The following is a 24707-nucleotide window of genomic DNA, read 5'->3' on the forward strand; positions in this document are numbered from 1 at the left end:
CATTTTAAAGCACAATTCATCTCTTAGGAAAGAATTAGTTTCAGGAAGGCTTTGTTATACATTAAGTTTTTTTTAAGAAGATATTGTTTTTCAAGAAAAAAGCAAAGTAAAAATGCTGTTCCAGTTTATATTCATCACATCTTTCACTCCTCCTAAACTGTGCTAGATCAATCTCTCTCTTCACACATTCGATAGCTTCCTCTCCTGGGTAATGAGTTGAATTTTTAAAGGACAGTGAAGAACAGTGGCTAAAATGAAGACAATGAATCTTCATATCTCAGCTCTCTGGTAACTTTGAACATGTTATTTAGGCTTTCTCTATCTTTGAATGCCCTAGTCTATAAAATAAAAGAGAATGGTACTTGTGTTATATGGTCAATGATCACTAAGTAAGCTAACATCTCAAAGCAAAGAGCTGTACTGGGCCAAAGCAATAGACAGCAAGTGATAATTAGTATGTACAGCAGAAATGCTAAGTAAAAATTCATTATTCTCATACTTGTGATATATGTAAAATGACTAAATAACATGGTCCATGTATCCCTATAATATAATAAATACACCTTGTAAAATTTATTTTAGGAAGAACTATGTCTCCAAAAATATTATTTAATATTGGCTTTATATGGAGCAGTTTGAAAATAGTTTATTAACATACTAAGAATAGCTCTTTGATAAAGCATCATTTCAATTATTAGTATTATAGTAAAAAAGTCATGTTACAAAAGCCATTATAGAATTTAAAAGAATCAAAATTTTCAGATGTAACTATAATCGCACTATACATTACCCCTATAGCAAAATTTTAAAAAAGAATCACAATTTTTGTCAATTTTTAAAATGCAGAGCAGTTAAAAGATCTATATATGTATTACAAACCAAGTGTTCTATATGCATTCAAATAAAAAGGCTGGAAGGAAATAGGTCTGCACTAGTTATGGATGGATGGAGGATACATAGGTAATTTTAATTGCTTTTTAAAACAGTCCAAATGGATTGTTTTATAATGTTAGACTTTTGAAATATTAAAGCATGCATATTTAATTTAACCATGCATGTAACTAACATTAATCATAAACAGTTTAAAAAACTCCTCCTACAAAATACTTGATGGATAAGGGGAAAGAACAATTTTCATGGTCATGTCATCCTTTTAAAAGCACGGCATCTATATAATCATCTCAAAAAAGAGGAAACAAATACATATAACTAAATGTTATAATCTTAAAGCTTGAGTTTGTCTAAGTAAAGACTAATTGCTACAGGTAATGAGATTCCTTTCAAATGATGAGTTAAAATTTTGGATACATTTATAAATAAGATGTTCCATGTCCTTCAATTAGCCAGTTTTAGGGGTTTCCTTGGGCTATATTGTACACTGAGTTATTAATAGCTCCTTTTAAATTTACTCACTTATTTTCCATATTTGTCCACTGGAAAAGTTCTGTAAATGGGCAAGCATCTTTTGTGTGTGGGGGGGCCTGGGAACTGTCCCTGAGCTCTTCAGCTCAAAGCCACCTTATTCCTGAGCCACAGCTCCACTTCTGGTTTTCTAGTGGTTAATTGGAGATAAAAGTCTCAAGGTCTTTAGTGCCTGGGTTGGCTTTGAACCCCGAACCTCAGATCTCAGCCTCCTGAGTAGCTAGGATTACAGGCGTGAGCCATGACTCCCAACTGGCAAACATCTTAAATGCCCTAAATAAATTTCTAATGAGGGATGTTTTAAATCTCTAGTGAAGAAATGTCAGATTACATATTTTCATTGTTAGTATAGAATAGCATTGACAGCATAGGGCTTTCAGTCAGCCCGCCAGTGTTTTGCACATAAATATGGAAGAATCCTTTCTACCGAAACCAGGGTTTGGACCTGATAATGATAATTTGCTACTAAGAATGCTCTGAAAATCTTAACAGATTCATACCCTTAAATCTTGATCTGAATCATTGACATTCACATAAAAGAGTTCAACTCTGCCTTCTGGTCCTGGTGTTTACTGGAGTTCATGTTAAATGAAAGCAGAAGGTTGGCACTGTCTTTGGTTTACATACCTCGGATGTAGCTGGCATTGAAACCTTTCTTCTGGATGCTAAAGTCACTGGAAAAGGACACATGCATCTCATTCGCACTTGAGTTAAATGATAGGCCCTTGGCAGTGGCTCCACAAAATTTAGTCTGTCTTTCTCCATTATCAAGGGATAGTGAGTCATAAATGCAACCAGGAGCTTCTTCAATATCGAAGTCATTAAATGTTATCTGGATGATGTAGCCAGTAGGGGCTCGTAGGGTCCACATGCATGCTTGGATGTTAGGATAGTCGTTAGGGTAGCATGGAGATGTGAAGGTTCCAGAAGGGTTGGAGAGCACAAGCCTGCAGCTGGAACATGCCCACACTGTTGGCCAGACAAAAGAGAGACAGAGAGAAAGGGCTGGGATGAGAGGCATATCATAAACCAGGCAGGCCACCTACTGGGAGAAACAAGTTCACATTTTCAAATACCAAAGTATAATCATGAACATCAAGAGAAAAATGAAACCATTCTCAGCAGGAAAAGAAATTCCCAGTGCCACAACAACATAAAAGAAAACACAACATTTACAGAGTAAACCTTGGGGAAGGCAGCGTAGAATGAGAATCCAGGAAGTCATGATATCCTTCTCCAGTGAAAGGTGCCATGGTGTAAAATACGAAATAGGAAATAAAGGTTTAATAGAAAGCTAAATTACTAGCCACGCCCACCAAAATTAAACAGGTTTTATTCTAGAAGTAGTAATGTTTTCTCAAATTTAAATACTCCTGTTACCTTGCATTTATAGCTTTGTGGGTACTTTACACTATCTTATTTGTTTAGTATAGTTGATTAATTATATACCTGAGTGATCATCTCATTTACTCATTCATTCAATAAATCTTTATTGAGCTTTGTTATGTGTCATTCTGAATAGCATATACCAATGAGCAGGGAAGATTCTGAATGAAGGATTATTTATATGTGTATTGGTCCTGGGCACAGTGCTCAAGGCAAGTACTCTACCACTTGAGATATAGCTCTACTTTGGGGGTGTGTGTGTGTGTGTGTGTGTGTGTGTGTGTGTGTGTGTGTGTTGTTAATCAGAGAAAAGAGTCTCGTAGACTTTCTTACCCAGGCTGGCTTTAATCTGTGATCTTCAGATTTTAGCCTCCTGAGTAGGAAGGATTATAGGCATGAGCCACTGGACAAAGGATGAAGCTAAGCAAAGGAGGCTAAAATTTCAGTTTGGGGTTTACAGGTAGGAAGAAAAAAAGATTATGGGTGACATAGATGAGATGTTGGGTAGGTTGGTGACACATGAGCAGAAACCCAACAGAAGTGATGGAACATATCATAAACATGGTCTGAGGGAGCAGCAAAAACCAAGATCTGCCAACTGAACCTTGTTCTCTCTGACTGAACTGTAAGTTTCATTAGGCCAAGGGGCCACATTTCCTTTACTCATCATTATATACTCAGTGCACAGGGTGAGCTCAGAATAAACATTATTTGAATGAATGTACAAGGTTCTTCTAAAATAGATGGGTGAGATGGTATTATATTTCACAAATGGGGACATATAGGCTCTTATTCTTTATCTCCAGCGTGGTAACCAGTTGGAGCAAGAAACAAAGTTCTATAGTCTTTCCATGGAGAAATGCTTCTGCAATTAGTACTTACATTCATCTTCATGTGCCTGTCTCACTACCTTTATACCAGGGTTAATGACATTACCACATCCAGGATTACTGGGAGAATTGTTATGAGTTAATATTGGAATGTTCTAAGAATTGCATGTAACAAACAATGTCTACATGTGTTAGCTAGTAGCAGTAGTTGCTATAGCAACATCCACGCATTGATAATTTAATGTAAACTGTCAGTGCACCCCAAAAGAATATTTGGATTTCTTCTTTTTCTTGAGTTGGTAGTCATAATAGGGGTTGAACTCAGAGCTTTATGCTCCAGAAAGCACTCTATCCTTTGAATCATGCCTCTTTTCCTTTGGCTTTTTTTTTGTCCCCTAGGATCTTGTGCTTTTTTCCTAACCCAACCTTAAACTACAACCTTCTTACCTCTATATTCGTGTAGCTGGGATTATAGGCAGATGTGATTACAAAACCAACATATTTTTTTCAACTCAACATATCAGTTTCTGTGTGCAATGCATCTTAATCAGTCACCTCTTCCATCATTCTTCTACCTCTGCCATCTATCTCAACCCTACCTGTCCCCTGAAGTTTTCTAGTCCCATTTTCACATATATACATTGAGTATCATGACTCTATTTGTCCATCCTCCTCTCTTCATTTTTCTGACCACTCACCAACTTGTTTTTGAAATAGATTCTTAGTAACTTTTTTGTTTGGGCTCTACTCAAACCATAGTCATCCTATCTATAGTTCACAAGTGTCTGGGGCTTCAGACATGTGCTACCGGGCCTGGTACAATGTAAAGCTGACTGGAATAGAAAAGAAACAAAAAGTATCCTAATATTCACAAAATATTTCAAACATTTTCCCCTGTGATTTTCACCTTTGATGGCTAGATAGCGTTCATAGATAGTTCTTCTGAACATCATTTATCTTAATTGTATGAAATGCCAGTGAAACCAGATACAGTATTATCATGTTCATTATAATGGCAAATCACATCAAAACAAAGGATTTCATATATTATCACACTTCATTTCGTAACAACTCCAAGAATTATTGCCAACTTCATGATTTGAAAAAGTAAAGAACAGCAATACATACAATTTTCTCAGAGTTATAGATCTTAGAAGAAAATGTAGCTCTCATAATTAAACAAAAAATACAAAATAGGGGCCGGGAGTTTAGCCTAGTGGTAGAGAGCTTGCCTAGCATGCACGAAGACCCGGGTTCGATTCCTTGGTACCACATACATAGAAAAAAGCCAGAAATGGTGCTGAGGCTCAAGTGGTAGAGCTCTAACCTTGAGAAAGTCCAAGGACAGTGCTCAGGCCCTGAGCTCAAGCCCACGACTGGCAAAAAAAAAATACAAAATAAAGTGGTGAGTAACATCTTAGACAAAAAAGAGAAGTTCCTAAACATAATAACTATTATAGTCAGTGGGATCAAATGTCTCTATTTATTAATCACACATATGATCTAGTTCATTTAGAAAACAATTAATTGGTTCTCTCTTAGAGGCAAAGCTACTTGAAAAAAAAATCCACTGTATAGACACTAAGTAAGGCTTTTATGAAGCCAAGGATCATGTATCTTCTAAAAAGCTAACCCACTAAAAGCATCTGGTTCCTGGCATCCTTTAAGACAGATGTAGTAATATGTTCTGAACTCTAATTTTTAAAAGCAAAAATTTTCAGGTAATCTAAACAAAAACAAATCAAAATCTACTCTTCATCTTGTCTGGGTTTGTAAAATCTAGCAGTAACTTTTGTGCATCTTCATAAATGATTATTCTTCAATGAGACTCAATTCTACCTCGGACTCATTTTATGCCAAAACCTTTCAGAATGTAGATACAGATTTAATAGCCACTATATTAATAGTCCTTTTCTACTTCTATTTCTCTATAAAAGCTAAGCCTACACTCTATCAAATATCTCTGAAACTGGAATTTCAGATTCCAAGAATGAAGGCAGAGATCACTTTTGCTACTAGCTTGAATAATTGTTTTATACTGTGTTAAATGCTGAACAAAATGACTGTATTTGCATTCAGCCTTTTTTTTTTAAATTTCAGTATCTGGAGCTATACCAAGTTTGCTGGAAAATTTTTCTAGTCAAGATTATCTCCAGAAAATTTAACTTGCCTGTTCAATTTGCATCTATTCACAGGCATTGTCTGAATAAGCCACAAGAATATATTATGTTCTAATTAATTCAAAATGTTTCTTGTTTTAAACATTTAAAATGTTCAGTAGCCTTGAAAGTTTTTCACAGATTAAACTAAGGTCCAAAACAATGAGTTTCTAGAGTTAGTTCTATTTATTAAATGGTCAGGAGAGACACTTACCATCTCTCCAAATCAAATCAACTCTGGTAGATCTAGCATCATGAAAATGTAAACATCATCTTAGATGCTGGCATGCACTGCATGGCTGACAATATACAGAACTGGATGAGTTCATCCAAGTATTTCAGTGACTTTTTTGGGGATGGCAAGGAATCTGAAGGCAATTTGGCTGTGACTTACATGATTCTGTTAATGTGGCATACTTGGCAGGCATTCCGCAGGCCCTCACCACTCCTTCTGCACTACGGGGGATAGGAGGGAGGAGGTTTCCTTGTAAGTTGCTTCAATTTCCTACTGGAATTTTCAGCAGCCACCTAAGAACTAAGAATGTCAGTTCATGACCACCTTCCTAAAACACTAACTTCCCCTAAATTCACCTGATAATTGTTTGCTTTCCTTCTGTGATATCGTTTAAGTTTGAAGGTCATATGAAAGTATCAGGAATGGGCAACTATTGCAAGGACAAAAGTCACGTAGTTTAAAAGGTCATGTTTAAGTGGGCCAGTGTAGTTAGGGTCTATGCAGGCAGAAAAGTAAGGAGATATAGAATTTAAATTCTTTGATATATCATTTAGCTGCAAAGATAGTCTCACGCATCATATCCTCAAGAAATAAAATAAAATAAAAACTTCTGCAACATTATTAGTTTCAACCTTAATCCCTATCTTTCTCTAATCACTCTAGCAAGAGAACCCTTCATATTTAACAGCAAAAGATGTTTTCTAATGTTCCAAAGAAGTAAACTTTAAATCTTTCTAGACTGTAGATCTCTGCAGACACATGTACATATATGCACACACATCTAGTCACACTTCCATTGGAAACTGTTCTCTTTTCTAGTCTCTTAAAAATGCACCTAAAGGCCAAGTTCTGGGGAGGCATGGGAGGATATCACTTATGATATGATACCCTCTCTGTGTAATACTTTAACAAAAACAATAAAATCATATTTAAAAAACCTAACGGCCGGCTGGGAGTTTGGCCTAGTGGTAGAGTGCTTGCCTAGCATGCAGAAAGGCCCAGGTTTGAGTCCTTGGTACCACATACATAGAAAAAAGACAGAAGTGGTGCTGAAGCTCAAGTGATAGAACTCTAGCCTTGAGAAAGTCCAAGGACAGTGTTCAGGCCCTGAGCTCAAGTCCCAGGACTGGCAAAAAAAAAAAAAAAAGAACAAACTAAAGGCAATAGATAATAGGAAGCAACCCAAATTGTATGATCCAGCACTTAAAATGTTAAGAATAGAGAGAGGAAAGCATCCCTGATTTCCAGCTAATATAATCATTGATATCCCTTCTCCTCTTCCACTTTCTATCCTTGTAAATTCCTAACTCTTGGGTAACCCACCTGGGAATTCTGATGAATTCACAGGCTTCACAGTAACTTGGAAGTTACAGAAACATACCATTATTCACACTAAAGAGGCATCTCATTTTCCTTTACTCTTTTTCTTTATCCTTTGATGCCTCTAAGCATACCTCATTCCCAAGACCCTACACTCTCACTCCTCTCCTTTCAGCTCTCTCTTAGCTCCTTTTGCTTGCCCTTAAACATGCTAGTTATTTTGTGTCATCCTCAGACCAGCTCCAGATCACCTTAGAACTGGGTAAACACACAAAATTAATAAAAACCAAAATCTAGATAGTTTCAGATTTTCAATGGATTCCAATAACTGTTCCTTTAAAAAGCAATACAAAACATATTTAATTGCAAGGAACATAAATCCACTTCAGTGACCCAAGTGACGTAACATGGTCACAGAGACAATAAATTTCTTGCCAAGGAATACAAGGACAGGTCACAAGAAACGGCTTTCCCCACTGATGACTAGATCTGGAATGTATGAAATTAAGTCATCCTTTACGAGAGACTCGGGTAACTGCTGTTTCATCACTTGTAAATGATCTAAGTCTCTAACTCAAAATGTTAGACAAGAGAGATTCTGATCGGTTACTAAACCATGCTTTAGTTCCTTCTAGGTCAGGAGTCAACCGCTACTCAAGATCGATACCCGTAGCTTCTTCAAGCATCACAGGACTCTCCCCAACACATTTCTTTTGCTATCCTAGTTGCAGTATCTGGCCCAAGGGATGAAGCCATTACCTGAGGAAAATAAAATTCTAGGTTTTGTTCATCAGTGAGATTCACTCTTTCTGAGGATTAGAAGTTAGAGACAGATTACTTATTTAGAGGATGTAGTTGACAGGCTGATGAAAAAAAAGAATAGAAAACAAAAAGAACAGAGAGAGGAGGACAACCCTGATCTCCAAAAATGTCATGCTTTAATTGTCATGCTTAACTGTAGACATTGCATTTCCTTAAAGTCTAATGTGCCTGAAGTTGGCACTGTGTAGAGCTCTCCTCTTCCAACAGTCCTTCTCTTGCTCCACTCATTCTCTTTGGTGATCACATCTGGACAGAAGCTTCATTATATTCAATGCTGCTGGCATCCACCTTACAGAGCACCATACATCTGCCTGAAAATATCTGCTAGAGATCACATGGCTATTCCACGGGCCCATCAAATCCTTTGCTTTGACTTTTTTTTTTTTCGTGTGTCATGGGACTTGAACTCTGGTCCTGGGTGCTGTCTCTGAGCTCTTCAGATCAAGGCTACCATCCTACCCTTAAGCCATAGCCCCACTTCCTGTTTTCTAACGATTAATTGGACATAAGAGTCTCACAGCTTTGTATTGCCCAGGTTGGCTTTGAACTGCAGTCCTCAGATCTCAGCCTCCTGAGTAGCTACAGTTACAGGCATGAGTCACCACGCCTGACTGCTTAGACCTCCTAATAATTGTTAAGAGAGTCATCTAAGATAGGGCTCTTAATTTCTCTCCCTCTCTCTTTTCCCCCACCATTTCACACCACTTCTCACTTATTCTATTTGTAGTAAGTATGACCTTCATCTAATTTCCATGGGCATGGGCAGTTTAAGGTTCTCATCTCTTCTACCTTGGACAAAGCTCACTAACCAATCTCCTAGTTATTCTTGTTACCTCTAACGTATCTTCCACCCTGCTCCAGGAATATCTACCTATTAGGATGCAATTGCAAATATGAAGGCGAATTGTCCCTGGTTCTAAATCTCTTGGATACAATAAGATTTTTTTTGAAACACACACACACACACACACACACACACACACACACACACACACACGAGTACTCTATATTTTCCCTGTTCACGTTTAGATCCAAAACCATTCTGAGCATCTGTGTGTCTGGCACAGTGCCAGGTTTTAAGAATAAAATCAATCAAATCATAGACAAGATATCATGTGCAACCTTATAGATTTGGAAGTGCATTTACATAAATAGTGATAGCAGGACACTGGTGACTCTCATCCTGGCTACTGTGCAGGCTCAGATCTGAGGAATGAAGTTCAAAGCTAGCACGAGCAGAAAAGTGTGTTAAATTTCCCATTAACCAGTGAAAAGCTGGAAGAAGAAGAAGGGTGGATCAAGTGATAGAGTACCAGCTAAGAGCAATGAAGCCAAACAAGAATGAGCTCAAGCCCCAGTCCCAGCACCTACTTAAGTAAGTATATAAATAAATAGTGATAATTACTTTAATGGAGCAAGTACTGAGTATAAAAACATGTGGTTAGACTCTGTAAAACCAGTACAAAAGGATGGGGCATAACCTAATAGCAGAATGCTTACCTAGCATGTTTGAGACCCTGGTTTTGACCTGTAGCATCACGCATATTAGAGATGTAGGGAGGGATGGAGGGAAGAGGTGAAGGAGAAAAGAGAAATCATTCTATGTCTAACAGACAAGACACATAGACTTAAGGAGGTAGCTTTAGAAATGAGCCAAGCTTGAGGGAGAAAGGGTTAACATTTCTTGGACTTTTACAAGATTTTTTTTTACAAGATTTTTAAAAACCTTGCCTCTGTGCTAACCAAACCACACAAAATAACCCGAGACAAAGATCAGTACCATGACAATGAACCTGACAGATGACAAGGAGAAAGATGTGTGTGGGGGAGGGGAAGAAGAGAAGGGTCGTCACAGGGGCAGTGCCCACTAATTCCATGAAGTCTGAACTCACTGAAGTCAAGTCCAGTCACTCACAGAAGAAAGCAATCCTCCGGGTCACCAAAGACCGAAGTTTCCGTTTATGTGCATTCTAGGATATCTACAGAAAGAAACACTCCACCTTGGCTTTATCTCCACTGAGTCTACCACAGGAAATCTTTTTTTTAATGGATTATCTAGTCTGTATTGCAGGGCAAAACTGACTTATGTTGACAGTTCCCAGAAAAATATTGCTAAATAGCACCAACTTACATAGAAAAAAAAAGTCTTAGCCTCATAAAAAGCTAATTATACTTCTAATAGGCATGAAGGAAATGATGTCAATATTAGTAACTTCAACACAAGAATGTTGCTAATGAGATATCCATACAAGGACTGTCCTTGGCTTACAATGACAGCCAGAAGAACGCTACCTTTCAGTGCTGTTTTGGTTGTGGTTCTTACTTAACAGCACAATTTGTTAGCCCTTATTTGTTCCTTCAATTTTCTGGATCCCTACTTCCGTGCAAGTTTAGTTTGCTCTGAGATGCCTTTACATGTGGTTACCACAGTATGGTCAGGACGAAGGTGGGAACAGAACAAATTTTAAGAGGCAGTGAAGGTTATTACTTCCTATTCAGTCCATGTAATGTGGTGCAGGTAAAGAACCTAAAATTAAAGGGTAAATTTTAGGTTTATAAACTTACCTACCCAGTGAGGTGGGAGAATATACTGGAAAAAGATAGCAGTAGTGGGGTAAATGTGCACATGAAGTCAAATGTTCCACATAAGCCTTCAATTTGAGGGCATAAATAAAAACCACTCTGGTTTTTGCACATAAATGGAAGTAGGTTAACCCATCCAGGTCTGGAGCAAAGCAAGTGCTAGACACAACTGACATGATTTTGTTCCCTTATGGGATTGTTTTATACATAAACATCTCAGTCAGTGGAAAAGTTGATGAAAAAAATGTGTAATATGGATTTAAAAGTATTTTCTTTCACTAAAACTTTCCATTTTAAACATGAAGAACTTGTTTAAGATCTATGTATCTCGAATTAATGCCTTTTCAAAATATTTACATAATGTTAATTTTTCACATCAATCTCAAGAATAATATGTCAGTGGAGTGTGTGTTAGAGGAAGAGAAAGAGATTACACTTTTTTTTTTCAGCAAATGCTAAAACTGAACTTCAGAAAGGTTTCTTCCAGTCTGATTTTCTAACCAAATTACAAGACTTAGATGATAAGAACTATTATTTATTATTTTGGGGGGCAAACTCATTAGGTTAAGACAACAGGCATATGAAATAGAATCAAAAACTCAAGATCCTCTCTGATCTAAAATTACTCCCTTTGCAGGCATGTATTTTACTTATTTATTTATTTTGATTTCTTTCTGTTGGTTCTTTGGCTTAACCTGAAAGTCTGATGCTGTCCCTGAGCCTCTTTGTGCTCAAGATTAGTGCTCTACCACTTGAGAACCACAGCACCACCTCTGGTTTTTGAGTGGTTAATTGGAGATAAGAATATCACAGGGACATTTCTGCCCAGGCTGCTTTTGAACCATAATCCATCTTCGGATCGCAGCCTCCTGAGTAGCTAGGAATACAGGCCTGAGCCACCAGCACCCAGCCTAAGCATATCTTTTAAAATCAGAATTTATCCATAACACATCATTATGAAACATAACTGTATGTGGAGAGACTGAGAAACATAATAAAAAACAACTATAATCAGAAGTATCATTCAGTAAGTGATTACAAATATAATAAAAAACAACTATAATCAGAAGTATCATTTAGTAAGTGATTACTGCCAGATGAGAAAAACTAAATTGCCTTCCTCTTGAAATAATCCATGTTTACTAGGGTATCTGGTCATGTTACAAAAGAGGATCATAATAGCTTTTGTTCTTGGTCTTTCCATGAACCAATCATGTGACATAGCTAGTCACTAGGCCTGTGGTTTTATATCTGTGTCTCTTTCAGTCCTAAAACTTTAGTGTGGATGATGAACTCAGATACTCAACACACTAGGACTTCCTTTGTTTGTTTTACTAGAAAGAAAGTAGTGAAATAGTCAGGAAGCTATCTGATGCTTCCCCAAGGAAAAGAGTATTATGGTTCATAGTTCTGAAGGTCATGAGGCAAGAGCATCTTTTTTAGAGCGTTCATAAGACTCAGCCTATTTATATTACTGTGTCCACTTTGAAGTTGTAAGTTCCAATCCCTATGGGAGAACCAATACAGGTTGATTTCAAGTTCAGTTAATGGTGAGCAAACTTCCTGGATTCTGGGGTACAGATTCCTACCACGTAGGAAAATTTCCACATCTTGTAACAGTACTTACTTATTGTGCTATTTTGAATATTGCTGGCTTAGAATTACAGAGCAAACTCTGACAGATTATGAAGATTTAGAGTGTGGTTACAAGAGGAGAAGAATCATGTCCTTTCTACTTAATATAATTCCTGATGTCTAGCAGCTTACTTTACAAACAAAATGGTCTATTACTTTTATAAAACATTAGCACACTTCAGTAAAAGCTAGCTGGGTTAACATTAAAATGTTTATTCAATTTTAGATTCCACTGGTATGGAGGGTAAGGTGACCATGTGCTAACCTTGTATAGGCTTCTGCAGATGGTATAGGTGGAGGCAACCTATTTAATGTGCCTGCATTTCAACTGCTTCTCTTATATCCTAAGACTTTTTCTCTACCTTCATTACAAGTCTGCAACAAAAAAAAAAGAAAAGAAAAATCCATACTTGAAAAGGTTCACAAAGTTCACCAAACTTTATAATTATAAGTTACCAAAAAAGACTATAAAATTTGGCCTGCTTACTGTCTCCTTTAAGTCCATCATATTTTTAAACTACTGAAAAAAAATGGCAGCATGACTTGTCATAGGTGGGTGAGAATAAGGTCACACCTGCAGGCAAGCCAGAGAGAAGGCCAAACCACCAAAAGTGGGTGGGCTGGGTGGCCTGCAGAGAAAACAGTGCAGCGTGTTTCCAATAGGAGGCCCAGTCCTAAAAACAGAAGCTTGTCAGTGTCCCAGAAATTCAGCCTTGTGGCAGCCCTCTCTGTTGCCAAGGAGCGTAGGAGCCTCCAGTTGCATGCAACCATTTCCCTTTCTGTGGGAGGAGCTGAATGCTGTAAGTGAGTGCATATAAGTAACTGAGAAATGAAGAAATAGATGATTGTAGCTTGTCATTAGTAACTCAGATTCTAATTGAAAGTCACTCAACCTTCCCCTTTTTGTTCCCTACAGAAGAATAGATGAAAAGCAAAATCTTAATGGGCCACCTATCTTGACATTTCTGTTCAGTATATTTAAAGTTTTGCTCACTGAAGAATTGCAAATAAACATCTAGGGTGCACATTGGCACACTTCTGGGTACAGGTCAACATTTCTATTTGAGCTGGCTTCTAAGTTGCTCCAATTCCAACATCTTTCCAGCTGCTTTCAGCATGTAAAGGCTCTGTACAGTTGACTGGGAACAGCACATTGCCTGGCTGGAATTTTCTTCACAGCATTTTAGTGAAAGACACTACTGTCCTCGAAAACACATTATTCAAAGTATTAGATCTGGGCTGGTGAAGCGAAAGACAAAGGCAGCACTATGTGCTGGGTTGCTCTCTTCATGGGCTTCATGATGTCATTTTTTAGGTGCAGCCTTGCAATTCAAAGTGTGATTTGTTTTTATGACTTCTAGTGATGTAGAAACCACGTAAAAATGTAAATCCTCTTCCTAAGATGTACTCTTTTATGAAACATAAACAGAAGGGCTTTACTTAGAACATGTCATCAGTTAGATCAACTTTTTAGACAAAACCACTCAAAGACACATTTAAGTCTTAATGAAATTTTTCATTAGTCAGTGTATGATTCCGGACAACAGCCAAGTAAGGGCAATGTACTGATGCTTCTGTGGCCTTTTGTAGATGAAAACTATGTAAAATATCATGTTAAAAAGATAAAAAGGATAATGCCAAATCTCCATTGATTTGATCTAAGATTGCAGGGGAATTCTGGGAAGGAGACACTATACACTGAGAATGGATGGTACAAATTGCAATTAAATCTTAGCATAAGTTATACTAGTACATAAAATTGTTGTGGGAGATTAAAATATCATATTTTCCTCTTAAACTTTTTTTTTTGCCAGTCCTGGGCTTGAGCTCAGGGCCTGAGCGCTGTCCTTGGACTCTTTCTCAAGGCTAGAGCTCTACCACTTGAGCCTCAGCACCACTTCTGGCTTTTTTCTATGTATGTGGTTCCGAGGAATCGAACCCGGGTCTCCATGCATGCTAGGCAAGCACTTTAACCACTAGGCCAAACTCCCGGCCCCTCCTCTTAAACTTTTTGATAACTTATAAGGGATCAGAGAACGAAAACAGATGTTGCAGGTGTGTTTCAGGTGGTATAGCAAGAGCCTGGAGCAAAAGTATCAAAGAAAGATGGGGAGGGAAAGAATTGTTAGAATAAAATAAATACATTTTGGGCCTATTCTGGGTGGGAACCCTTTATTCTTCACTTACTCTTTGACTCTCCCCATCCCTCCACCAATAAAAATGGAAGTAGAGAGAAAAGAAAACGGATGACCCACTGATCAGAACTTCACACTGTGTCATGCCTATATGAAAAGTTATAGATTTCCTGGCTCCATATGGGGAAACAGTAGATGTTCTGAGCATGGGAGAAGAACTTAGAAGATATTTGAATGCCCTATGGCACAGAATCTAAAATGCAAAACAATTTTCCTTGGCCTGTTTCACCTCATTTATTATGTGTTTCTTCTCCTTGTAAGATACTTTTAAAAATACCACGAATTCCTATAAGTCAGGTTATAAAAAGTCAGGTTATAAAACCCAAGGATGAACATTTATCTGCATACCACTGGTGTGATATAAGAGATGCAGCCCAGTTTCCCCATGGTCAGGCAGCACTTGGTTTGTTTCTAAATCTCATTGCTTGACCTTGTCCACTCAAACAGGCAGAAATCGACAGGGGGAGGAAGGGGATGTACTTTAAAGAAAATAAACTAAAACTAAATAAATAATTTTTTTTGTTTATTTTTCCAGTCCTGGGGCTTGAACTCAGGGCCTGAGTATTATCCTTGGGCTTTCCTCAAGGCCTAATGCTCTACCATTTGAGCTATAACACCACTTCTGGCTTTTTTTCTATGTATGTGGTACTGAGGAATTGAACCCGGGTCTTCGCGCATGCTAGGCCAAACAACCATCCCCATATTATTGTTTTTTAATTATGGTCAGTTTACTACAAACAGTTCTGAAAAGTGTAGTAAAAAAAGAGTAATAAATAGGCTTGCTACCCTAGGTACTCTGAATACTGAGATCTGAGGATTGTGGTTTTGAAGCCAGCCCAGGCCAGGAAGTGTATGAGACTCTATCTCCAATTACAGTTGTGGGCTACAACACTGGCCTTAAGCAAGAAGCTCAAAGACAGTGCCTGAGCTCTGAGTTCAGGTCCAAAACTGGTACCAAAATAGTAATAAATAAATAAATAAACTCAAAACCATTGCATTCCTGTGCATGTCTTATGCAGCTCAGTTGGTTTAAAGTCAGTCTTATATTAACATCATACATGTACAGATCTTTGTGTGATTTGCTGTTTCCTTCATTTTGTGAAGATCTGTCCATTCAAAAGTGAATGGTTAAAAGTTAAATGGCTTAAATAGTCAAAAGTGAATGTGGTTCCTTAGTGTGTTAAAGTAAAAAAGTGGGATTTGTGGAAAGGAAGCATGCCTTTAGTGGAAGTTGAATGTCAATATGGGAAAAATGAACCAAACACCGAAGCACAGTACTGAACTCTGCATGTCCGGAACATTTGTGGGTTTTGCTCACCAGCAATCCTAATATTTCTCTACGTATATGTTAGATTTTAATAATAGAAAAGAGATTTTAGCCAGCTATTGGTGTCTCACACCTGAAATCTTAGCTACTTAGGAGGCTGAGACCTGGATGTTCTCAGTTCAAGTCCAGCCTGAGCAGAAGAATGCAAGAAATCCCATCATCAATTAACCAGCAAAAATTTTAGCTGGAGACAGGGCTCACATGGTAGAGATCCAGTTATGTGCAAGCCATGTAAGTGAGAGTGTAAGGTCCTAAATTTAAGTCTTTTTTATGCCAGTATAAAAAAGAGGTGGCATAAAAAAGAAGGGGGAGAGAGACTGAAGAAGTCCTAAGATGTCTCAATTTACAATCACCTTAAAAAGTAGCTGTGCTATCATTTCAACGAGAAAACTTGAGATTTCTGTGTTTTCTTTAATGAACAACTTCACTTCTGTAATCTAACTTGTAAAGTCAAAGTCAGGGATGACATCCAGCATGGCTTAATCAACATTATATGCTATCACTGGTGGTCAGTATTGGTGTTCACATTATTACTAATGGCAATTTAATTCAATCCTTAAGCTTTCTTAAAGAATTCAAGAATCAATGCTCAAGAAGTAATGTACCCACTACCTGACAAATGTAACTGTAACCCTTCTATACATCACTCCGACAATAAAATACAAAAAAAAATCCCAAGAACCTTGGAGTTCAGATAATGTATACTGCCATTTCTCTTAAAAGCAGTAACTTTCTGAAAAGCCCATGAGCTTGTGAAACAGACAGACTTGCCCTCTGTAGGTGATCTTGAACAAGTTTTTCCGGCTTCTCTAAATCTCTATTGGAAAGAGGATGCAGCACCACTACTGTCAATGGTTTGTGTATGGATGGATGATGCCCTATGCAGTGTCCTAAGTGGCAGACGATCATGCACAATCATTCATTCAACAAATGGCAGCCATGAATGCACTGGACACTAGGTTGGTCACTATTCCTGACTGGCCTATTCTCCTAAATACTGAGACCATTAGCCATTCCTAGGATCATTGCTTACTATCCCTCAGAAAAATAGTCTACATCAGAAGAGATAGCCCCTACTCACAAAGTCATGTCCTGTGCTCCATCCAGTGACCATTCAAAGTGACAGGTTCAAGATTCAGTTCCCTTGTCCAAGATGTCAGTCTAAGGTACAAATTCACGTTGTAGTTACCTAATATGCCTGAGCCATTTACTTCCTACCTCAGCTTTCATGTTGTAAAATGGAATGTCATGACCTTGGCAAAATGTTTATAGTTCCCTTCATATTTGGAACTAACTCTAGGCACAGGAATACTGGTGTTTCTACAGGCCCATGATAAAAAAATACCTATATATTTTTAAAAACCTAAATAATTATAATTTAGTACATCCCAATCAATTCACAGACCAAAGATAACTAAAGTTCATCATGTTTTCTTACCAGATTTGCAATGTAGAACTTTCCAGTTTAAACTAACAAGGTGGTAATGCTTTAATGCACTGTAGAGAATAGTCAAAGTAGTTTACTAACAAATGAAATTTTAAGATTTAAAATAATTTACAGCCCATCTTTTTAAAATTCCATAAAGTCCAAATATTTCCAAAGCAAGCTTCACCTTCAAGTATTGCTTTGCTTATGATCTATGAATGGTAACTTTTGAAGTATTATACAGAGGGTGTGAGTTAGTTACTAATGTCTACTTCAGTATTCAGAATGAAGACATAAGTGCTTTCAAGTGATGTTGCAAATAAATGAAGCTATGTCCTTGTCAAATATAGATCATTAGAAAATGCTCTTCCTAAATATCCTATTTTGACTACACTAAACACATTATCCCCTCCAGAGGAAAGAAAGTGACCTTTCTTACTGTCATATTTAAATTTTTGTTTCTTATGTCAGATTTTTCCAAAATATAATGCTGAGCTGAACTATATAAGTAGACTCTTTTGGTTCAAGTTGGATTTTCATATTTTCTTTGATGTAGCCTCTGTAGGATTTAACACACATCATTGAAAAAATATACTGTAGTAGAACATAAACCTATCACTCATGTTTGTTTTTTACAGAGTTTCTGGTAGGCGGTGTTGTGATGATTCTTAAGACCTTAATTCCACCACTCCATTACCATGTAGCTTATGGGTTCAGAAAAATCCAACCACAAAAACATAATCATAGTAGCTCTCTGTAAAGAGGTACCTGAAACCTCGCTGATTATGACACTTAAAATGTTCCTTGTGAAGGTCAAATTCAAAATATATTTATGAAAAATAAACCTTTATGTTTAGATTTTAAATCTGTTGGCCAGGAAAAACATGGCAGTTTTGATCCAGAATATTTTTTAAAAAGCATCATAGGATTTAGGAGACTATTTAGCTACTTCATTCAAAGTACTTGGTAACTATGATGAAAAATTCCCCTGGAATTCCAAAATCAGAAGTTTGAAGTGTTAAATTTTGATTCCTTTTTTTTCACTTATACCAACAGAAAGAATCTTTCAGAGAAGACTTGATTGTTACCAGATTGAATATGGATAAATGCCTTATAAATCAAAAATGCTACATAGTAATTTCCATCTAAAGTATAAGGAAACTCAGTAAATGATCCAGAATACTGGCACTGCTGACAAGATCTAGCCTCTTTTTTTTTTTGAGATAAGGCTCATTAAATCTGACCAAATTAAACATCAATTATCCTGGTCTTCTTATCAGGCTTAGATCATTATTCAATTTTCTACATGGGTAGGGCATATGCTTTTCTGGTTCCCCTTACAGATAATATCTTTTACATAGTAACAAACTGGCTCATTAAAATGTGGTCTCTCAAATTTCTCTACATAGAGAGCCTATTCAAAGTGATGTAAACACAAACAAATTTAAAAATACTTAGGAGGAGGATCAAATTCTGCCAGTCCCAGGAGATGGCCAACTAAAAACTGAGGTTTTGGTAGCTTGCTTGACTTGTAAATGAACATCTGCTTGTTCAACATCTCACTTGACCTGGGAGGTCCCTGAACATAAGACTATGCCAAATGTAGAAGATAATGCCTAGTATAATGCCTGGCCTTGAGATCATAAACATATGAGAGCATATATGCATAAAATCACACATACAGTGCATTTTAGCTTGCATGCATTCATTTCCCTAAAACACATGGGTTCATGTTCACAGTAGGATTTACATCAAACTTCCAATTTGCTAAGATGAGGAACAGCCTGCAGATAGGTCTCTTGGGAAAGAGCGTTATCAGCTTTCACACACTATCCTGCATCTAGCAGAGCAGACACAATGGGGGTTGCCCCAGACCACACAGGATCCACAGTGAGATTACTGAAACCAAAACAGAACAAAGCATAACAGAACAGATATGGAATAACCCTTAAGACTCTAACAACTCAAATCAAGGGCATCTACTGCTATCTTTTCCTAAGAATAACTTTGTATGTGACTAACATAAACTTAAGGCATAACAATTAATTTAATGCATTAAGGTAGAACATCAATGGTGCCACAAATTAAAACCTGGATTATACTTAGAAATTTGACTGCTGAATGAGTGAAGTTTAACCATGTAATAAGGGGAACAAAACTTTTCCGTTTTAATTTGCTATGGTTTAGCCTCAGACGATTAGCTATACAGCCTTGGGAAAACATATTTTTTAGTTGATGAAATGATTTGTTCATTTACATGAACCAAGATAAACTGTGCTATAGGGTATATTTAGAACATGCTGTTTAGAAGACCGGTACTTAATATTTATGATATTCTATTTATGATATTTTATTTCCTGCCCTTGTACATGTCAGTAACACCCACTAAAAATTCATACATTTAACTGGTATGTAAACCAGAAAGCCTATTTTTGAATTCAAACATAATTGATTGTGATGTGAAAAGAACTTCTAAAGCTAAAAAATGAGATGCTTAATATAATGTTTAATTTTATATTTACAAGCCAGACTCTGGTTCCGTATTTTTGACAGATAGACAGACAAGATAAACAGACAGACAGACAGACAGACAGACAGACAGACAGACACAGACACACACACACACACAGACACACACAGAGATAGATAGATGATAGATTTATAGCAATCAGTCAACAAGTAAATAGTTATCACTCAGACTGCCAATCATAATATTTTCAAGTTTCTTTAGACAGCTTTTAGACAATTCCAGTTTTTCCTATAAAAAATCATTAGCTCATCAATGAATACATAATATACATTCCTTTACTGTTTTGCTACTGTCAAAAACTTTTCACTTGTATAAAATATTAAAATCTAAAATTAGTATTCTTCAAGCTCATGTGACTATTATAATTAGCAATATTTTACAATTCATTTGTTGAATAACTTTTCTTGTACGGATTGGAAGCTCAGTTTTTCAAATCCTCCTTTTTATTGTCTAGCTATATGCTTGAGTAATTATTTAAAGTATGGGTAAATTTTTTCATAGTATTTCCAGAATTAAAAGAGATTTTCAAGTATCCTCCTCATTCTCTTTCTATTTTGTCACAAAGAAGTCTGGATTACTGAAATTCTGGATGCATATATGAACATCCCTATGTTTAAAGCATTGAGAGGAGGGAAGGAGGGAGGGAGAGGGGCAGGGATGGAGAGGGAGAGTGAGAGGGAGGGAGGGAAAGACAAAGAGAGAGAGACAGAGACAGAGACAGAGAGACAGAGACAGAGAGGGAGAGGGAGAGGGAGAGGGAGAGAGAGAGGGAGAGGGAGTCAGTCTTCTGCAGATCCAGGATAAATTCTTACATACAATTATTTCCTCATATAGAGTGAAAGCTAAAATTGTTCTTTATATTTTTATGGCACCTAGTACCATAAAAGTATAATATTCAGAGCCAAAAGTCTAAAGAAAACATTATTTAACTAGTTTATCATAAAATTTACTTACAATTTCCTAACCTATGAAATGTCCCTGAAGTCCTGGCAATCAGCCCTTGAAATGTTTCTCCTTTTTTGCATTGTTTTAAGTATATTAGTAAGCAAATGTCAAATTATCTTGAATATTTTCCAAGAATCCACCATGTCATACATTTTTCTGTAAAGAAGATTTTCTTTGAATACATTTAAAACATAATCATCATAAACCAAACCAGTTCTACTTCATGTGATAAAATTCTGTAAAGCTATAGACTAAATTTACAAAAAAAGTTACTATAAACTGTAAAATTATAGTATGAAGAAAATCTGACATTGATCATTACATCCTTGGGTTTTTCCCTAAAAACTTAATTCTACAATTTTGAGCTCATATAACAGTTTTCACATCTCTTCTTTGGAAACAAAACAATCAGTGACACTATCTAGAGGAGGATTTATTTTGCACATTTTACAGAGTAATAAATCCAGGATAATAAATCATAGAAAGCACGTGAGCTGATTCCTTCTGACTTTTTTCTCTGAGTGCTTTTTCAGTCTTCCAAGCCCAAAGAAACTCCAGTAGGAAGTGTAAGCAATTTTCAACAGGAATATCTTTCCTACATTTCACTTAGCATTTAGATAAACTTTAGAAATAGGAATTCAAATTGCAAATGATAATGCAAATAAAATATGTGACATTAATAGTATGGAGTATACTAAAAATTTTAATTTAGAGGACTATATATTAACAATAGCCCCTTTTCAAATTTTGTGGGTTTTTGCCAGATTTTTTTAAACTCTTGATTTTCAGTGCTTTATTTTTTAAAAAGTAAATTACATATTTCCAGAGATTGGGTTTCAGTTAATGTTATGAAGCTTCAAAACTAAATGCACTTTATAATTTGGTTGGCTCTTGCTCTACTTTCATATGGTTATTATATTAATATTGCCTTTAGAATGTTCTAATTCTAAAATCTATAATTTAAAACAATGAAAATTTTCTAGGTTTTGTCTTTCATAGAACAATTTCACTAGATTTGATCATGAGGCAAAAGTACATAATTTAGAATATTTTTAAAAATTTTGGTAAATTATATTGTCCCTTGCTTATTAAAAGAAATGAATACAATTTATTGTTTTTAGATTGTGATTGTAAAGAATAGCATATGTTACAATGATCAGCAATCTCTGCCTACTAAATAGCTCATGATTTTCTTTTAAAAGATATTCTATTTTCTCCCTTCCAGGTGTTCATTTTACTCCGGTTAACCAAGTAAATTTTATTCAAGTTCTTTATGAATACAAATGATTTTTAAGATGTTTATCTCGGTGTTTATTTAAGTTCTTAAACAAAAAGTAGGAAAAGCAAGAAATAGATGTGCTACATTTTTCAAAAAACATACACCTAATTTTGCAGAAAATATATTTTTCATAGTCTTACACTTAATATTTGTACCCATAGAGTCTAGTCATATATGCCTAGAAGCAATGTTGCGGTGCAAATAAAAATAATAGTAACACGAGAAAGTCAAGAATAAGAGTAGCAGGTATATTGGGGGTAGATATTTTATCCAAAGATATCTTAAAATAAGCAAAATAGTTTCCATTGTTCTTCCTTTTTTAAGTAACGAAATACACATCTACTGCCTGAAGATAATAATTTATGCCAGATGAGTATTGATGAAACAAATTTGGTGCCTTTCTTTGGCTGTGTGATTGACTTATATAACTGTGATGATTTTGAAATTTCTTATAAGGTCATCAACACTTTAAAAAAGAACAACTCATAAGACTCCATGAAAAAAACAACTGTTAAGTTTTGTGGAGCTACTAACTTTGATCTCAGAACACAACTGAAAGAGCTAGTTAATTGTGCAACTTTATTCTTTAGATTGTACATTGTCAGTAGCAATGATTAAGAAATTAGAGACCTCATACTAAAAGTTTCAGTTACTGCTATTAATCGTACCTCCTAAAATTCTTCCTTCATACAGTGATCCATTCATTTTTATTCAGTTTTCCTTGATGATCTGAAGTGTCACCATTTCCCATTTTGAATAATAATCATCACCACCACAGCAGAAGCAAGGACTGGGAAAGCATTATGAAAATGAATTTTCCTTTTGCATTTGATGTTTTGGAATACCGGGGGTACTGTGAGTTATACTATGACTCCTTTCTACTTGGACATCTATCGAGCTTTCCCCCCCCTCCCCCCTGCCCTGCTGTCTTCTCAATTCATTCATTCTCTCTTTATACACAGTTCCACGTGGCAGCCATCTCTTAGGGCCAGACTCATGGCCAAACATGGGAACAATACACTTTTTAAGATATGAAGGATATCAACATAGTGTTTCCTAGATTTAAGCCTAAATGGTAAGACTGCTGCATCAGGAAAATGATTCCAGATTTTGCTTTTCTATTTATAAAACAATCTGAAGGTCATTTGCAAGTGAAGTTTCAATTTATCCAAGTTTCTTTATATTTGTTATTCACTACTAAAGTATACATAGAATTGTAGAGGTCTAATTATAACAGAATTAGAAAGCATTTGATCTACTGTCTCTTGTTGGATGCCACAGTTACTTCATGGCATGGCCAGGATTAGAATCTTGCAAATCAGTGAACTACCCACTCTAGAAAATATTTTGAAATGAGCAATGAACCAAGAGCTTGGCTATATACATACATATATAGAGATGACAGGTGATAGATAGATAGATAGATAGATAGATAGATAGATAGATAGATAGATACATAGATAGATAGATACATAGATAGATGGATAGATAGGATAAAATAGATCTTCCTAACAGTAGCCCAGTGGGACAGTGAGACCATTAATTTTATAAGTACTTAAAAGATGCAAGGTGTAAACAAGATGCGTCAACCACTTATAAAACATGAAGGATTCAAACTCAATGATTCCTATTCTAGAGCCTCTTCTCTCTTAATCCCTTCTTATACAGTAGTGCTTCATCCTCACCCAGAAACTATACAATTAATGACTTTGAAATTACAAACATCAAATCCGGGACAGATAATTTTTATGTTAAGGATTTATTTTCGTTGTGCTATTTAGAAATATATGCATACACTGTACTTTAATCAAATTGGTCCTTTCTATATCACTTTTTCCTAACTTTACTTCTTCCCTCACTTGATCTCATTTAAACAGTTTTTGGTAGATTTAATTTTGCTATTTTCCTATGCAATAACAACTTGGGTCGTCTGCACCCACTATTATTATTTTTCAGTGCTTTTGCTGGTTTTCCTTCAAGACAATCCACCTTTTCACAATCATGCCATATCATAATTTCTTAAGCCTATACTGCATAGATGACTGAAATCATATCTGACTTTGATTTTATTTTCTCAGAACATGTTTATTCCATGATGTACACATTTTGGATAACGTACTCGGTAACTATATATACCAGCATCTATGTGATCATTCATGACTTGACAAGTGACTGTATCAGCATAATAAATGTATGTTAAACAGAAGGCAAACATTGAGAATTGACTAAGCACAGTTTTCATGAACAGGAAGGCTTGTGTTTGCTTAAGGACAAATGTTTAGTAATCTATAAACTACTCTAAAAGGGCATTAATTCTCCAGAATACATCTGTATTCCATGTTGCCTTTCCTGTAAAATAACTTGCAGTTGTTGGTACATCAGCATACCACCAATTATTAATCTAACTCCCACTTGTAATGGTCTTCCTTCTGCAGACGGGTTGGTAGAGGTTAGATAGTCCTGTCCCATCGTGCATGTATGCTGGAGAAAATGTGTGATCGTTTTCACTACAAACATAAGAACTTAAAATCTATTAAACCAGGGTGACTCAGTACCCTGTCACTTTGCATATAATGTTTGAAATCATTTGTTTTTTGGTTTGTGGCTCAAGAG

At 36.2% G+C, this 24707-nt stretch overlaps 1 protein-coding gene across 2 annotated transcripts in view; it reads right to left on the reverse strand.

The window, feature by feature from the left end:
* The window catches only part of Adgrg6 (adhesion G protein-coupled receptor G6), a 126081-nt gene that overhangs the window by 68094 nt on the left and 33280 nt on the right, over positions 1-24707 (reverse strand). For both annotated transcript variants that reach the window (XM_090338023.1, XM_090338022.1), the window contains exon 3: positions 2050-2391. In XM_090338023.1, the coding sequence (XP_090194149.1) occupies positions 2050-2391 (342 nt within the window). The remainder of the gene's footprint in view (positions 1-2049; positions 2392-24707) is intronic.

The sequence above is a fragment of the Megascapheus bottae genome, chromosome 8, assembly GCF_031878675.1.
Source record: "Megascapheus bottae isolate mThoBot1 chromosome 8, mThoBot2.hap1, whole genome shotgun sequence".
Classification (NCBI taxonomy): Eukaryota; Metazoa; Chordata; class Mammalia; order Rodentia; family Geomyidae; genus Megascapheus; species Megascapheus bottae.